The following is an 18,680-nucleotide window of genomic DNA, read 5'->3' as shown; positions in this document are numbered from 1 at the left end:
CAGATGAGAGAACAGACGACTAAATCAAAAGCGCCAATTCCATTAGTTTATTGGAACATGAATCGATTAAAGGGGATAATTAGTTGGCCAAGTTGCACAACAACAAAGACTTATAGTGTGCTAGAAACACAGGAAAACCTTCTGACTCACGATATCCTGCCTGCACGTCCTAATTTCCTTATTTTAGCCTCTTCTGACAAGTGTACAAATGTCGACATTCTGGAAGGGCTTTGTGTGTGTGTCTGCTAGATAACAGACCCAGTTGGACAGCCGGCCCTGTGTGTAATCACAGCAACTGAAAACATCCGCACCATCTGTGGGGCCTGAAGTTCAATAAAAGCCAACCTTCCATGGCAAGATGAGTCCATCTCTGTCCTTTTGTCAGACATACTGTCGACAGATGCTGACCAATTACATCATGAGTTGTCTACATGTGTTCAAGTGCAAGTGTAAATCTGCGAGGATGTTTTTTATTTGTCCAAACAACGAATTAGTCGGCTTTAAAGGAAAGTATTTAGGATTTCATTATCAAAAATGTCCAGATGTGAACAAATCCAAGCAAATAGAAAAACAAAAAAGAAACAAAATTAAAGGATAAATGAAATGGACAATATGTAACTTATTAATCATGAAGCAGCGTGGGATCTCTGGAGCTTTTAATAAATTGTTCTTGGGTCCTCTGTGCATTTGCACTTTAATGGGAGAGCTTCAGCAACAGAACGCACCTCAGACGGCAATGAATAATCGTGATCCAGTTTAAGGAAAACAGCTGACTGGCTAAAAATTTGTTTGTCAAACGTTGGTTGCCCCGGAAGTTGACTGAGACGTGCAAAGTCAAGGGAAAAGTGGATATGATGCAATTATAAGGCAACTAAAGTGAAACGTTCCAATACCTTGAATAAAATTGGCAATTTCTCTAGGCTTGAACATTGTTGGAAATATTTTGGATGATGCAAGTTTCTGTCCATGTTTTCAGACATTTTAATGAAGAATTGTTACGTATAATATCTTTAAGGAATATCCACAAATATAAAACAGCATCTGTAAGAACGTACGTATATTTCTCTCGGATATGTGACTGTCATTAATTGTAAAAAGTTAATGGGTGCAGGGTTATGAGGGTAATGCTTGCATGTAAACATAGTCAGCTAGTCCTCTTATCTCAAGCTGACTTAATTCTCAAAAAGCGGACTTGTGGGGTCTGTAGAGGATCAGTTACAGTGGGAATGCTTGATTGGTATTGGCTAGTCACTATGAAATGGGGGGGTTGGGGGGTCAATACTTAGAGCATTAGCCATATTGTAGTGGCCTCTTTAAAGATAAGGATTGTGGATTTGTGGGTATCTCCCGCTGTGTCGGGATGCAGGAGGCCTGAAGGGATGGATCCTCGCTCACATCACTTCCCATAAAAAACAGAGTGTGTGTGTCTGTGTGTGTGTGTGTGTGCGTGGAGTGAGCTGAAGGGGGCGGGGCCGACACTTGTGGTTGGATAGGGGAAAAAAGAAATCTGGGTCAGACCTGGAGTTGAAAATGCTGATACCTTCTAGTCTCCATGGTAACACAAGCTCCACCCCATCCCCCCACAAGCTGACTTCCTCTTGTCTGAGGCAGAATCCAGCGACAACAACAGACAGCACGCACACACAAGAGAGGTAGACGGAGAGATTCTTATAAAACCAAAGGAGGGAAGAGGAAGCAGACATCCTCCTCTGCTTGTTAATCATCCTCTACACTTGCGATAATCAATTCTGTTTCACTGCAGAGCAACAACAGTGATACTTATTTGAATAATATTATAAGTCTTAAGACACAACGCTCCATATGGGAATTCCCGTTTCAGTTTCCTCCTCCAGAGGGAGGTCAGAGGTCACGGTCAGCTACATAATGAGCTGCCGAGGATCCTGTCTCTTGTTTCAAGGACACTTCAGTAGGTCAGATTCTGCCGTAGAGAGGGGGGGGGGTTCTTAACTAAGCCATCTGGATGTGAAATAGTCGATATAACTACACTGCGACGCAAACCCAAAATATCAGGCATCAGCTTGAGCACTTACCTAATTTGTTTTGCATAGTTGGTTTCGATCTCTGATCTCTCCTTGACAAATTTGGTGTACTTCTCCACAAATTCGATCCCCCACTGTGTGTGCTTCTCCAAGTTGTCAAACTGATCCTGTAGCAAAGAAGAAGACGATGTAATGATTAAATCATTCAAGTACAAGGGAGGTGGCATTAATCATCATTTACATTTAGGAAAGACCATATCAAAAGATTGAATCAACTTGATGAGGATGTTGCATTGCATTGTATGACCTATTGCAAGTAGTTAATTCCAATACACATCAAATACGATTAATCGTGGTAATTGAGTATTTGAGATTCTTAATAATTGAGTCTGAAAGTTAAACTCCAGCTTTGTGCCTCATTTGTTGTGGAAATATTGTTCGTCGGACTCCTCTCAACCAAACTAGTCAGGCATGTACACATATGTCAGTCAGTGGGTTTATTCTCAGTCACAGAACAGACGAAAGCATCTGGCCCACTCTCTTGGCTGCAGTTCAGACATTTAACACCTTCAACTGTTGCGAGTCTGTCCCATGAATGACCCTGTCCACTGGAGATGTGATGACTATAAAAAAACGTTTGTGACAACGGAGTTTCCTAATCTGTTGTGAGGTCTGCCAAAGAAGACCTGAAATTTAATGACCCATTTTTTCATTTTTCATTTATATATTTTCATCGGTCCAAGAGAGCACCACCATCCACAAAAGATGTGTTCTTCTATTGGGAGAAGTGTCTACAGACATTGCATATCCTCTACAGAGAAGGTCCTAGAAGAAGGCATTCTCTGGTATTACATTAGAAGATGCACAAACAAAATGGGTATTTTGGAATATCCCCCTGCTCCATCGATCAGCACAAGTAGAATCTAATTCTGTGGGAGACACTGAAGGGCCTAAAGACAGACACTAAGAGTCTACACTTCTGATAACCAAATACAGCTGTTCAGGCTGAACTCATTATTCACGATCTGCTCATGACATGTGAGGAAAAAATGCACAACTAGTTGGCTGAGGTCATGTTTTGAATTTCATCAGTTCAGAAAAAAAGACAGCGTTTCACCTGGAATATCTATTACCACACAAGCACACACAGAGCTGAGATTTACTGACAATCATATGGTTACTTTTAACACTCTTCTTACGACAGTGTAGGTATAATTTATAGAGATGAACCAAAAAACAGAACGACCTTGGTGTGGCTCCAACAGTCCCCCATCCTTTCTTCTACCATGTCTGTATTCTTCCTGAGCTAATAGTTCTTCTAGCACGACACTCGAAGCTGGTTTCGACTGATTCTCTGAGCAAACCATGAAATGTTCTCTGTCACATCTGCAATTGCTTTCGTACGCAGGAAGTGGTTGTGGCAAAGAAAAGTGTGAGATAGCCTTCACAGTATTGCAGCACTTAATGTGTAACTATGTCTTTTTCAGGGGTGGGTTAAAATAAGAGCAGACAAAAAAGTCATAAAATAAACTGTTGCATTGTCGACATATGAAGCGTAAGATCTCTTGAACATCTTTTGAAACTGTGTTCACAACTTCCAAATGAAGCACTCAAGGAAACAATAGGGAGTGCTTTGAGTGGGGAGGGGGGTCCCAGTCTGCATTGTTAGTCAGTTTCAATGAGCAATCACTCATCAACAAGCCACTCAACAGTAGAATGACGAGATAAAAGCAAACAATTAAGACATTTTACTGAAATACACAGGCACCTCCTTCACCTCTTTGTTGTTGCTTTTCTGTTTCTCTGCCATCGAACATCAATTTCTTGTTTTTTCTCGCTTCTTCAACAAGCACCTCTTCCCCTTTAATTCTCAGGAGCATGCTCAGACCCCATGTGCCAATTAAAGTCATCAAACAGCATTTGCTTCATAATCACCAGAGGAAAATGCACAATAACGTCACTGCAGCCACATCATGCACATGAAATCCTCCCCTGACACACACACACACGCTCCTCCGCGCACATAACTCAGATTACCCTTTTTTGCAGGGGCACCATCTTATCCAGTGTGTGGGATGTGGACCCTGTTGGAATCTCCAAATCTAGTAAAAGTCCATCCAACTCGTCTTCTTCCACAACAAAGGCATCCACATTTCCCAGGTATCCAAATTGGAGCAAGTGTGGTTTAGTGAGAGTGGGTTGGGAACAATGTCCGCTGACCCCTCTCCCACTAGCTAACAAAGAAACTGTACAGAGTATTTTCCCAAATGTCTGGAAGAAGGAAGAGGAGAGCAAGGGAGGAACCGATGCAGCACAGCTTCACTCTCACACACACACCACTCTGAATCTGAGGCCGCGGCTGCCCACAGCATTCAGGCTTAATGCTCCATCAGGCGTAAGGTGGAATAAGTGGGATGGGAGAGGAGGACAGTAAGGGAGAGAGAGAGAGAGAGAGCAGAAAAACAGAGAGGGGGGCTTGAAAGGACAGAAGAGGCGGGATTACATGGGAGGGGATTAGATTTGGAGGGGGGGAGGTAGCCTACGCTGCAGGGGCCTCATGAACTCTGTTGCTGCCTCTGTTGTATTTCAAATGTGATAAACAAAGTATATATATATATTTATGAAATAAGACAACACCATTGAGGTTATGATCTGCAACTTGATGAGTCACAGAGCTCAAGAATCTTTGCTAATGTCAGATGGGACAAAGGAAAATGGAAAATCCATCACACAGATATGTTCCCCAGCAACAAGAGAGCGAGCAGATTAATAAATTATGAATCAGAGGGAGGGATATATCAGAGAAGACAAAACTGTGTCAGACACAGAAAAGTCGTCTCGTCTGAGCCACTCCAGCTTGTAAAGGACCTTTCCCCAGACAGTTTATACATTTTGAGAGCAGATCAATCTATAACAAATCTATAAGTAAATGGTTGGAATTCAAGACAGAGAGGACAAAAGCTACAAACTTCAGAAATGAAGAAATTGGCCAACTGACAGATTGGTAGGCAGCAATATTGATATTTGTTTTCACCCCAAAAATAAGTATACAGATTACCATGAAACTTGGTGTAAGATGGGACGTGGGCCAATGAAGGAAGTATTTTGGTAGCGCAACAGGATCAGGGGAGCATCCAGGATTTTTTTTTTTTACATTGCGAGATATGGCGTTTTACTGAAAATAATAAATTGCAGCCCTGTAAAACACAAATGCTAGTCTGAAAAAAAAAAAAAAGAATTCTATTTAAATGTTATGATGCAGATTTTCAACATTTCTAAATGTGCCATGATCTTGATAACTATAAGCACAGAGAGCTATATGGATAAAAAATATTTTCCATTGATTTAATGTCTCTTGGCAGGATGCCAAGGACAGATGTGACTATTCTCTTTTATAAAAATATCGATTTAAAAAAGTGTGAAAATGAATCCCTTTTCCAATTTCTCATGTTAACATGTGTGCACTGCATGCAAATGATATGGTGCCTGGCTAAAGAGTAGTTACTCAAAAAGTCAAACCTCCACATGAATTTTTTGTGAGCCCCCTCCTTATGGGCCTGTTACCAAAGACTAATAATTCCTGCTCCTGCTCTTACTTCCACTCTGTCATCTGGGGCCTCCTGACACCTGACCTTGTTTCTGCAGGAGGGAATAAGCGGGGGATCCCATCAGGGGACGGACCAACCCCACTCTGCTTGTTATTTCAGGACACAATCCCACTCACTGTGATGCGTGTACTATTGTGGTAGAACATGAAGGAAAATAAATACAACTACTTAGCCAAATATTTGTTACGATCCAGGAAATGGGAAGCAGGCTCAAACTGAGAACAAAGGAGACACCTAACCTAACAGTTAGTGAACATGACTATAGGTTGCTCATGTGCTGTTAAAAAGAAACACAAATACACGTTTGTTTAGGGATCAGCCTCCTGACCTCCAACCCTTCCCAACTGCTGATGGGGATTATGGTGCAGGTTTAATGTATTGGACTGCCGGTTAATCTGAGCTAATGCACATTATTTAGCTACCATTTCAGATCACAGACATAGTATAGGGCTGATTGACCTCTATCCCTACAACAGGGGGTTTCTCTTTTCTCTCTGTTTAACACTGATGGAATAGAACAAGACAGAGATGAGACTGGAGCAGACGGACATGGTCTCATAGGATTTCCATGTCTTGGTCATCTTTGCCCCACAACAGCTACAGTTAATAATCAATGAATGGTCATTATATTTATTTTGATTTATTTAAAATGGTCTGTGTGCATTAATTAACATGCGCACTGAAGTCCAACATGTGAATCTGCCATATCTAGCAATGCAGGCTAGTTTTCATCTGCAGTCTCTGGTAAAAAACATACAATAAAATATTGATGCATGCATAAAAAGGAGAACACAAAGAGAAGAACAACAAATAATTAAGTGTGTAATACAATGAATGGTGGTTTTCCTGCACCTAAATAACAGACCTGCTGCTGCTACTCAATTCATCAGATTCCTGATGGTGACCAAATACTGAGATCAAGAAATACTGTCAGCAAGTAAGCTGATAAGTACAACAACTAAATATATAATCAATAGCATAAAGTATAAAAACTGTTTGATGTTTAATTTGGGGGATTTCCATTATATCAAATGTATGTTCTGCATAGTCCAGCATTCAGTGTGTCTACATTCACTAGTTACCTCTTTACAAAGTATATGTACCGGTAGAGACAGAGTATGCCATTCCCACCTTGATTTAGATTTCTTACCAAAGCATGAGGGAATCAAATGATCTATCTTCAGGAATACACCTTTAATATTTATATCACAGCTGGGAGGCTGGGTATCAGTCTGATTTAAGAGTTAGTACAACTGTACAGCCTAATTCTAATAGATTGTTCCTGGCTGTTATAAATGTATATTACTACACACACTATCCTATGTTGACCAATGTAAATTCAGTTCTTGTTTTATATAGTAAGTCTTCAGACTATTATCAAGATATTCTTTCTTATATAAAATTTTATTAAATACTTAACTTTCCATTCATTTATAGCTAATCTAATATGATGGGGACAATAAAATACACAAGTATTGTAACATTCTGTGTAATTTTCACTCTCAGATATATAGTGATGCTTGACCACAAATCCAGTACATATCTGAGTTCCACAGTAAAGCTTTTTTTGGCTGTCTTTTCTCTTTTCTACCACAGAAGGCAGCAGAGAGTATTAACAGTCCTTCACCATTAGCAGGAATTGGGGTTAGGACATAAATCACAAGATAAAATCATATTTTCAAGACATACAAGAAAAGATAATGACTTTACTTGATTAAGAAAAGAACATGTTTTTTCCATTGTTTGGTACGTTGCCAACCATTATGTAATTCTAGTCCAATCAACTTTTAATTGGTGCTGTATTAGTGGAAAGAGGATTTTATAGATGGGTGAATAGTGTGCCTGACTGAACAAGAGTACAGGCATGACATAGTTACTACTTGAACACCAACATATAATTGACATGGCATTTACATGCCCATGTAAATGTTACTGAGATCAATATACAGTAACTGTTGACCTACAACCATTAAAACCATTTAAAAATTTGAATTATCTGATGTGCAAAATGTTATTGAAAGAAAAAAGTTGGTTTTCGCAACTATGATTCACACTTTAAACTTAGCTTCAAGCTTTCAGATTGTATCAGTGGTGACTATGAGATCTAGCTCTTGACAGGAAACCCGTTGAGATGAAGAAAAGTATATGTCACGCCAGAGTAGGGGTTAATCCACAGAGGCTGAGGGGACAGATGTTCTGCTAGGGGGAGGACAATGGAGCGAAAGGGCCTATAGATGCTTTTGTCTTTTTCTTCCTTAATGTGTTGAGCAAGGAGCAAGGACAGTTGGCAAGTTTTGGAGGGGGTGTGCTTGTGCTGAAAAAGATCTGAACCCTGGCTAACAGCTCAGAAAAAGAACTCAAATCCCTCCTACTGAGCTTGACTTCTTTTCAGTGGATTGAGCCCCCACATAGAACATGTACTTAACCGTTTGAGACAGAGGAAGAGTGTAAGCACTGATTGCCTCATCCAAACCCACATAAATCAGATCTTTTCTCTTTAGTCTGAGAGAAATGGTTATAGTATAGTTTTTATATACTATACTAGAACTGTAAAAGCATCTTGGATGAGAAGGGCAACGTCTGAAAGAAACACAAGCAAGTCCTGTTGCCTGTATGCTTGTACAACTCCTGAAGAAACCATGACCTGGATAACTGAGAATCTTCACAGATATTTTTACTCTGTGTGTAGGAATCTGGTTTGCTGACAATCCCAAAACTGCAGTTGGAATGAGAGAGGTGACAACGAAACCACACTCATCCAAAACGGTTCATTAGACTGTGAAGGTGCTGCCAATTCAGATACTAATAAATAGCCCAATTTTTCCAGGAGAAACTAGTTCTCCCTTGACGGATAAAGCAAAGAGGTGGAAAAGGCCTAATGCTCTGTGTTCAGTAAAGCAGAACCACTGAAATCTACTGTCGACCTTGAGTTGGTCAATGTGTCGCTTCACTGTATCTTGCAACAGTGGGTGTTAAGCAGCAAGAACAAATATTTGGGGGAGATGCCAAGCCCTCTCTCGGACACACAACAGGCTTTGTCAGAGAAAGACGGGGCGGAACAACGACGCCATAGCACAGTGTAACCCATGTGTCAGAGAAGAGTCACAGCAAAAGAGACAGTGGGCACAAACCCATGTGCACACACATAAACAAAGACTGACAATGATGATGTGCTTGAATAGCTGCCTACAGCTTGTTCAATTCAGGTTATTAAAGGTTAACTATGACTTATTTGTACCCTCACCCTATATACCTTTTATGCAAGTGTGATTTAAGTCAAGCATAAAGAAGATATAAGGTCAGCCAATTTTAGCCGACAAATATTTACAGACACTATTAAGGGTCAGTCACCAATTGACTGATGTTAGGTGATGTGCTCTGAAAGAACTAAACATGCGCATGTCCACTTGCAGGCAAATGCCACATGCACATGTACAGACTCACAAACTTTCTCCAAAATATGAACAGCTGTTTGAGGCGGTGGGTGACCTTAGGTGTAAGAGCTCTTGTTTACATGCCATGTAGATATTTATAGAAACAACGTCTCTGCCTGTCTGAAATCTAAGAATGCGTGTTGGTATAGGCACACACGCGTATCGCTCTCATGTGTCCTTAAAATATTTTCTTGCCTGGGCCTGCTAGTACACGGTCCCAGTTGGTATTTAACTCCCTGTACCTCTGTCCGTGTCAGGCAAGAGTTGTGAGCAGTGACCACGTGCGAGTCATCACTTCACTTTATCAAACCTTCTTATGGCGGTTAAGCGACAGGAAACTGCCTCCTCTCGGTTGTGAGTCACTGTGACTGGAAGTGTGCTCAACACTTTCATTCACATCAAAGAGACTTTTACTTCAGCATTTCTTTAGGCTCTGCACCTTGTGCGTAAATGAATGGGCAAGCGTGTAACAAGTTCTTGATTTTACAAATCGGAAACTCACTGCTCGTCATGATGTTCCATTGTACCCCTACATGCTACAGACATTGAGTCACTGGCAAACAGCCTTTGTTGCTCTTGCTTGACTTATGATACTGTCTGTTTAAATGGAAAGAATAACGTGTCTGCTCACTTACAGCACTGGTCATTTTCATCTGCAGTAGCACCTGCAGATACTCTTCGTAAGGGCTCAGCTGGTTCTCTTCATTTTGCTCTTCTTTTTCTGATTTCACAGAACGAACGCTGTCCAGGAAAACAAAAAACTCGCTTTTTCTGCGCAACATGGTCATGTTTTTCAAGGTTGCAAAAATGGAGTCCAGAATGTAGTTAATCCATCTCAGTGGGATATCACACAGGGGAATAAGTCTTGGTCAAAAGTAATGCAAAAACTGGATCTCAACACATCATATAGCCTCATAATTCCAAATCTAAGATCATTTTCATCATTCGTAGCACACAGACTCCAGGCAGAACCCAAGGTGTAATGAGAGGGAACAACAGAAATATTTGAACCAGCACAGAACCTGATTAGATGACGCTATTATTAATCTGATTACTACACCTCCCTTGTAACTGCCTTCACCGCCCAATAGGCTGTTAGGTGGATTAATCGTGCTCGGCCAGCAAGCACACATTAGCCATTGTTCCTGTTGAGCTGCCTGCTTTTGTTCATTTAGGAGGATAAAGCTCTTTAATTCTTATATAACATTTTCCCTGAAATCAAGGAAATCTTTGCGCAATATGAGAGAACTGCAGTGACACTTTATAAACTTAACTGCTACATTATAGTAAGTGATTGGCTTCAAGTGAAATCCATCCCTGGTTATTTTTTTAATGAGTTGGAGGCAATCCAGATTTGCCTGTGATAGGCCAGTCCTGAGCCCATCAGACTGATAATATTAAATGGATAGGGCAGTTAAAGCTTATGGGAACTGGTGGATAAGTATTGGTACAATGGCACTGGCTGACATGGCGAGAGTATTGCTGCTTTCAGACATGCACCGAAACCAGACATTTTCCTGAAATTTTCTGAAGGGGCTGTATGTGAGAAAACAAATGTCTTGAGTCAATTGCTTTGGACATTTACCACTACGTTTCCTGCCAGTCCCCTAGTAACATGTCCAGAAACTGTCCAAACCTGACTCAAACAAGAATATAATTAGAAAATTTCTGTCTGAACCTAGCATGATGCAACGCTGCTTTCATCATTTGTGAAAGCCAAGCTCCAGAGTTTATTGCATCCAGTAAGGAAACACTGATGCATGGAATTTGTTGTGGGTCAAAATTTGAATTAAGTGTTATTGTAAATGACACCCCTGCTCAGCTGCCCTCTGAACGTATAGTTGCTATACATGGTTCAGTTCTCTTGCCAAGAAACTCAGGCTAGGTGCTACTATGTTATGTCCCACATACACAATTTCTGCTGGTCAAACTGGTGCCTTTATAATTAATATACATTTATTAAATTGAATTACAGCTTTAATGGATCTTGACGAATTTGGGGGAAATAAACATTCAAACAGGACTAGCTTATAATTAAGTGTATTTGCAAACATGATATGAGTAAATGAGAGACCAGATTAAACATAGCTGTGTTTTACACATACACCGACCCGAGCTATGTGTCTTGCTCACAGTTTCGCTTCATAAATAGATCTGTCTGATGCTTTTTCTGTCAGTGGCATCTCTTCGTGTAACGGCTCTTTACTCACAACAGCTACAGCTTAATGACTTAGCTTCAAATGACAAGAGTCAAATCACTTGCCTGAAGATGAAGTCATACAGTACATATTGCAATAGGACTCATGTACTATGTGGCCAATGTGCCAACCATGTATTGCATTTCTGTTTAGCTGTGTCCCAATTCAGGGGCTGCCTCCCTTAAGAAGTCGCTGTCTCCACAGCCCATGAAGGAGAGGGCCTTCGAGACCATGAAGGCTGAACGGAAATTTCACGGTCTTGTGTACGGAGGATTCACGTGATCCACGTCACCTTCTTGTTCTGCCCTTACAGCAACAGAGCTGCAGCCGGACATGACAAGGCAATGTCAATGTTCCTTGGTGTTTCCAACTGCCAAACTTGACACTTACATTTAATGTTTCAGCATCAAACGTCTTGTGGCATACCGCCGCCGGAATCAGTTAGTCATTCAGCTTCCGAAGAAGACTGACCCTTGTTTTTATTTAATGCTGTGTTTGCCTAAATAATTTAGCTCATTTAGTTTATATACTGTAGAACGGTGTCATTAGACAAGATTGAAGTCATGCAGGGATGGCTAGAATAACCTTGGATTGTACTTTGTTGGAATAGTTAACACATATTAATATTTCCAGTAGCTGCTGTGGTTGATAGCATGAGTGATGGTAAGAACCATTGGGCAAATCTACAGTAAAGTGAACACTGTCTCACTCTCCCTCAGATTTACTCCAGAATAATGAACTCTAAATTAAATAGTTTTGTAGAATAAGAAAACATGGTTAATTCCTGGGAGTTAGGCTCGAGAGATTAAGATATTATATCGGATCTCCACCTCTTACACCAAACAGAGTTTGCTGTTTGAGTTCATCAGCTGCTTTTATTCTACTGAATGAAAAGCAAACACTTTAACCAAAAAGGACCTGGGAGGCCACAGCTCTATTCTCCATTTAAAACAACTACAGGTTTTATGCTGATGCTAGAATCTTTACAATCCTATTTTCAAGGGAAGGAGGCCTCCGAGGACTTGAGATACGTATATAAATTCACTGTTTCACTCTGACATGCCTCATCTTAGGATATGAGTAAAGATGGAGCTACTTAAATGTCAAAAAGAAGGTTAGTCAACTCGAAGAGACTCAAATCACTCATTGTGTTTAATACACTTGTATGGCCCCCAGTGATTTCTAAGCTAACATACAGTATATTGAGAAGGGGTGTAACAACTGTAAAAAAAAGAGTTGGTCTACTGCAGTTCTGTCATCCTATATCGCAATAAATGTGTATCCATGAACATCTGTCTCAGAGAGCCTGGGGAGTGCAAGTGAGTCAGCATGATGTAAACAGAGTATGAGGGGGTTGGAGTAAATGCTTGACCACTCTTTGGCAATTCATATTTTCAAGCAGTGGAAAAAATGATATAAAATGTGGTAAAAGCATGGCTTCATGAGCCAGTTTTTACGCTGGCTTTGACTCATTTCACATCAAGCAGCCGTAAAGTTCAGACTGAAAATCTTAACACGGACCATGTCTATTGACCACATCTGGTACATTTGTAGGAAGCAAAACAAATGACCATTACTGTGACAAAGGCAGCAAACCCAAGTGTTTCTTGGCCTAAGACACTTTCTCTCACTTCATGATCACAAAAGATGACAGATGGAGAACTGAAATAACAGAGGCAGTAAAATTTACGCTAGTATCTTTAGCACTTTGGCACACACAGTTGCAGACTGTGCTGTCATAATAATTTGCTCTCAAGAGGAAACGTCTGCACAAATAAAAGAAAATAAAAATTCGGATTTCATTCAGGCATAACACACCTTTTTCTTATTTCCTTTAAATTTCGGGAAAGTTTCCTGCTCATTTGTTACTTAATTCATGTAGAGTTGAGAATGTTTGAAAAACAGTTACTATAATATTTCTTGTATATATTCAAACCACATGTGAGTACAATGCCATTTATTTTTCTTGACTAAATAAACTCAAATGCTACTAAAACACATTTCATTAGTATGTGTTTTTTTCAGATTTCTTTGCATTGGTTTTTCTGTAGTTCAATATCATAAACTGTATAAAGATGGATGATGCATCTCCACTTCCTTCCAGAGTCTGGATGGAGCTGCATTATTGAGGTCCAGTGATACACGCGCTTGACCATCAGTCTCAACTGCTAGTCATGACATTTGACTCTTGATTTTTAGAGCATCAACTAACTAAAACCAAACATTCGAACAACACAGGGAAACCATCTTTGAGATGTAAAATGTAGTCTGCTGGATGTCCAATCCACTAACATAGAGGAGGCTGGGTTAATTACCTATACAGCCAGTCACCAAACCGCAACCGAGACGCTTTGGCTTAAGCCGTCTAGCCATCATGTCATCCATCTGTATATACAGTCTGTGTTTAATACTTTTGTCACGCTACTCACATGCTATCACTGCCATTACAACTTTATAATAAGCTACACTGTGTTGCCTACAATGAGCAGATGTTTCAAAGGACACACTGAATAAAAAAATGCAGCATCCTCCACTTTGAATATCGACTTAACAGCCAACAAAGCAGTAACATCTCTATGCTAGTGTTACTCCATTACTCTGTTAGGGGAAACAAACGACACTAACAGGATGTAGTACAATACAATAGTAATTAGGAGAACGTGGAAGTGTGTAAGGCTTTAGGTGACAGAATGCCGGTGGTCATGTGACTGAGGCCCATCAAAGCTATAATTTCTACTGTCGCAGCAGTGATTAAAGTCTGATAATACAAACAGATAAAAGGCCATGACTAAAAATTAGAGGCTTCAGTAGTCTGGCGGGAAGGAATGAGTCACCGTTTCACAGGGAGGATGACGATATAGCTGACCTCACCTATTCAGTTTGGAGGAAGTAGAGGGACTACACTTGGACAGAATATCTTTATTAATCGTGGAATAAAACATAGAACAATAGACATATATGCCAGTCACAAATCCAAGAGCGCAAGGAGATCTCTTTAAATATCTTGTTTTCTTTACGACCAACACTGAAAAAAAACAAAGAAATCCAAGTCACTACAATGTTAAGACACTAAAAAGCTGGAAGCTCTCCCACTCGAGAAGCTGTAACTATCAAATTATGGGCGTTTTTGCTTTAAGGAAATTATTTAATGACTAATTTGATGATCAAACCAGTTGCCAATTTACAAAACAAAAATGCTTCTTCATGGAAATTCATCTGCATATCAATTACACCTGTCATTGTGACCCTTCTCTGCTTGAATACCCCATCACCCACCCCCTTTTTCGGTCTCCTTTATCTCTTCTCTTTACTCTCCAGGGTGCAGTCTGGAGCCTTCAGATCTAATGTGCATTCATTCATCTCCGTTTTACCGTCACACTGGAGCTCAAAGAATAGAGGGGAGGAGAAAATGAGCTTGGGGTAGTTTCACTGAGTCAGCAGGTGGGTGGAGGTGAGTGGAAGAATTAATGCGGAGGGGGTGAGGGGGTACAGGTCTGTCGAAGACTGCCAAATGTTGCAGTCTCTCACCCCCTCCTGAGTCCTACACACTGACAGAAGGAAACAAACTAGCTCGGGTTTCAGCTCTGGAAGTGGCCTGAATGTCAAGTGAGCAGCAAGAGATGAGGTTGAGAGGGGGGGGGGGGGGGAATCTCAGTCTAACACCAGGTTTTATTTAAATGCTCAGAATAAAACTCTACACCAGGAGATCTGCCCTGACGCCTCACTGCCGTGCATGCATGGCTAAAAATCCATGCAAACAAGATAGACCACGAGGTTGTGACTGACGTTTTCTGTCTGTGGCCCCTCTGGCAAAGTACTTAATGACAAGAACAAAAACGAGTGACATTTAAAAGGCTTCTGTGGACAATACCACTTTCCCTTTACAATTACATCAGGGTCGATGGGCAACAGATTGACATGTGCATACAATTCAAAAGACGAGAGAATTTGTCCCTGGTGGGAAGACAGATATTCATGCCTCAGCTGATGCTGAATAAACAAAGTAACGCACCATCTAACCGTCAAAGTAGGTCCAGGAAGGGACCACCCATGCGCCAATTCTGATGACCCCTCTGCTGGTTTAACTCACCTTAAGCAGCTGCTCTTTGAGAAGGGTTTCAGGCTTGTCCATGTTGCCTCATTAATAATTTGTGTAGCGTAAATTCACCTTTACATCCTACAGCTGAGGAGAGTTAGGGAACTCCTGTTTGACACTGGGTGTGAAACAAAGTTTACATCCTGTTCCCAAATCATACACAAGAGAAGTGAAACTTTCAAGGTGTGTCATAGGTGTAGTAGACACATTGTTTGACACAAAGCAAGATTTAACGTAGATTTTCAATCAGATGTGTGTGTGTGTGTGTGTGTGTCAATGTGGCACAAGCACCTGTCTGTTTGATTTTTCCTCTCACGATACAAGTTTGGCCTGGTTAGTAGCACCTAGAGCTGCTGCTTACAGTGCCAGTTCTAGCACTGACATTCAAGCCCCTAAAGGAAATACTTCTGAGGTGTTGCGGTCTCCCTTTCTTCAGGCTTCCTTCGAAACATTTGAGCCTGATTTAGAATGGTTAAATTCAGTGTGTAATGCCTCTATAGTCAATTACAATATACTCATTTCAAAGTTTTCCCCTTTTTTTTTTTACTTCTGTTCCGCAGAGAAACAGTCATGCGTTTCACCACATTCAACTTCCTTCTTCCTGGTAGCGTTTGTGCATAAAAGACTCATGTGGACGGAATTTGGGGTCCTTTCTGTGCATGCTAGTGTTATTGGTACTGCTTGCTCAAAAAGATAACAAGTGGCATTTCCTAAGAATATGACCAAAACTCTGCTGTTACAATGTAATGACACCACCTCTGTTGGTGCCATGTTGGTAATGATGGGACAGTGATGATCATAATTTTCATGCAAACATCCCCAGAGTCTCTCTTTACGAAAACAGTGAAGACTGTTATCAGTGCCGTGATGTTGCACCAAAGGCATTTGACTTTTTGGAGTCCATCAACTGAGTGTGGCGCTTTACGCATGGTGACTCACGAAGCCTAAACAATAAAGGTCCACCACACTCATTTCTGTTTATGCCTTTGTTTATGTGAATGTGAGCGCTCTTTTCCAGTCATTTCCCAATCCCATATTCATCCACTCAAATGGGCTATTCTTGATCAATGTAATTTGATTCAGTTAAGCTCAGACTCAACATCAATAAAATTTCAATTCCATTCTATTATACAGTTATGGGGAAGAATATCGCTGCGTTTGTGAAATATCTGCTCATCTGTGACTTCACTCACTTCCCTTTTCAATCCTCAAATGTGAGGATTTGCTGTTTATTTGTGTTTTACAGAATAAACTATTAACTACATTTTCTGTGTTCTGGACTGTTAATTGAAAAAAACATGCATTTGAGACATTGACTTATATTTCTTTCATAAACTGTTTAATCAAGAAATTAACCTGCAGATTAAATTTTAATAAAAATATTTTTTTTGTTGTAGCCCTAGTAATATTAACTTGTAGCCTTAATCACAACCCACAACATCCTGCTCTTGCACTGCATGTAAGTGAGGGTGCTGCCACAGTGCTGATAAGATTTAATGTTTAGGACAACAAAAAATAAACAGTGTGCCCTCTGCAGTAGCAACAGCCACCTGTAGAGTTACAGCTCAGCAGCACTGTAAAAGGAACTAAGATTAAAGCAACAAGTGTCTGGATTCCATTCAACCCGCAAAAGGAAAAAAAGCCAGCATCTGGTTGTAATACATTATTCTCTGCACAAGCTCAGGCTCTGTTTTAAAAAAAAAACTTGCACACAACGTTTTCCAGACTCAAGGTACACATGAAAGCCTGTAAAGTACCTCAAGGCTATGTTCGCTTTGCATGACTACCTGGGCTGCAGCGTTTCTCGGTCAAGCATTGCAGCAGTAAAGTAAAACTACACTGGCAACACTGGGAAAATGCAAAGAATGTGGGGCACTGGTGGTTTTGTCTGTGAACTCTGGACCAGGTAAATTACCGGAGAATTAAGGGAAGTGCCTCCCCCATCCCTCACTCAATTATCTCCCCTTTGCTGCTTGGTAGAGGGGAAACAACTCTAACTTAAGACAGCAGTTTTATCAAAGAAATACAAGTGCTCTACACTGAAAGAATTGTGATCAGGTGCTGTGCAGGATCATTGATGTTCAATCATCCCTATAGGGATATCCATTAAACTGAACAAACCATGTAAAAAAATGTTGCTTGCTGTATAAAGGGGGCAAAATGAGTTGAAGTAAATAAAATGTGTCCCCTCCCTCAGGTTCAAATGGAAACTCCATGGAGTAACTCATGCACACAAGTACACACATACTACTATTCAGTCACTCTGAAGTGAATCCTGCAACAACAAGCCAGTGCCTCTGTTCACCTCTGTTTCTCAGAACACAGACAGGAGAATGATTTCCCAGCGGATCATTTCCACAACAAAATAACAACATGGAACACTGAAACAAAACCCTGACAGCAGGAATTCCAACCCACCCCAACTGCTCATTATCAAGTCGTAAAAATAGTTTGACACACTCCTGTAATCTTCACCGTTACCATGCTGCAGTTTATAGTTTGTGAAGGTATGGGGGAAATGACCATTGATACAGCAGGCCGGTTTGATAAGAGCTAATACAAAGATCGGATAAATTAAGCTTTTCCGAAGTCAATGTAAGTTGGGTTTGGAAAAAAAAAAAAGTGACATCATAGCACAGGAATGAATTGCAGTAAGGTCATTCGGCTCCTGCTTTGTCTTCTAGTGTTGCTCACAAACAGTGGTATGCTCGATGAATAAAATCAGACATTAATGAGGTGGTGACCCGGATTTGTGACATTTATAGAAGATTCATTCAAGCAATTATTAATTTGGCTTTCAATCTTTAATTAAAGTATTTACCATGGAGATTTGATTGATAGTTAGTAGCAGTTGGGAGTATCAGTGACATCATTATTTGTATTTGTCTGAAGTTCAGTAAATTATTCAACTTAAGTCTTGAGTCAGTTAGTCTAATTTGCTGTCATGGGGAACTGAACATATGAAATATAATATTTAGTTTGCTGTCTTATCATTCTTCAATGACTTCTGATATTCTACAATGTTAATGTTGGACAATTGATAATGTAACATGCTGCTATATATTTTTATTTTATTTTGAATATGTATAAACATTACCAAATTACCATGAAAATATTGATAAATGTGATCATTTTGGTCACTATACTCGTGATACTCATGTTCACACCATGAAATATCCAATTGCTCTTATGGTAATGGTTATAAGGTTGTACTGAACTTCAGATGTAATAAAATATATTCATTAACCAGTTAACTTTCCACCACTGATTTGTAATCAAACAACAATGTGGTGCAGGTAAACAGGAGAACTCAACGTTAGGGCTGGGAAATATGGAAACACGTG

General features: G+C 40.3%; 1 protein-coding gene across 36 annotated transcripts in view; it reads right to left on the bottom strand.

The window, feature by feature from the left end:
- LOC117771256 (formin-binding protein 1) overlaps positions 1-18,680 on the bottom strand; it is a 62,112-nt gene that overhangs the window by 42,232 nt on the left and 1,200 nt on the right. For 9 of the 36 annotated variants that reach the window (XM_034601384.1, XM_034601393.1, XM_034601394.1 and 6 more), the window contains exons 1-2: positions 3,247-3,377; positions 2,052-2,167 (exon numbers count right to left, since the gene is read on the bottom strand). In XM_034601384.1, coding sequence (XP_034457275.1) covers positions 2,052-2,167; positions 3,247-3,288 — 158 coding nt within the window. In that variant the 5' untranslated portion in view covers positions 3,289-3,377. Of the gene's footprint in view, positions 1-2,051; positions 2,168-3,246; positions 3,379-4,037; positions 4,425-15,330; positions 15,436-18,680 lie in introns of those variants that run through there. The other 27 variants (XM_034601386.1, XM_034601381.1, XM_034601383.1 and 24 more) reach the window with 10 other exon arrangements.

The sequence above is a fragment of the Hippoglossus hippoglossus genome, chromosome 12 (genome assembly GCF_009819705.1).
Source record: "Hippoglossus hippoglossus isolate fHipHip1 chromosome 12, fHipHip1.pri, whole genome shotgun sequence".
NCBI lineage: Eukaryota > Metazoa > Chordata > Actinopteri > Pleuronectiformes > Pleuronectidae > Hippoglossus > Hippoglossus hippoglossus.
The sequence above is the reverse complement of the archived record's forward strand: the minus strand, read 5'-3'. Positions and strand labels throughout refer to the sequence as shown.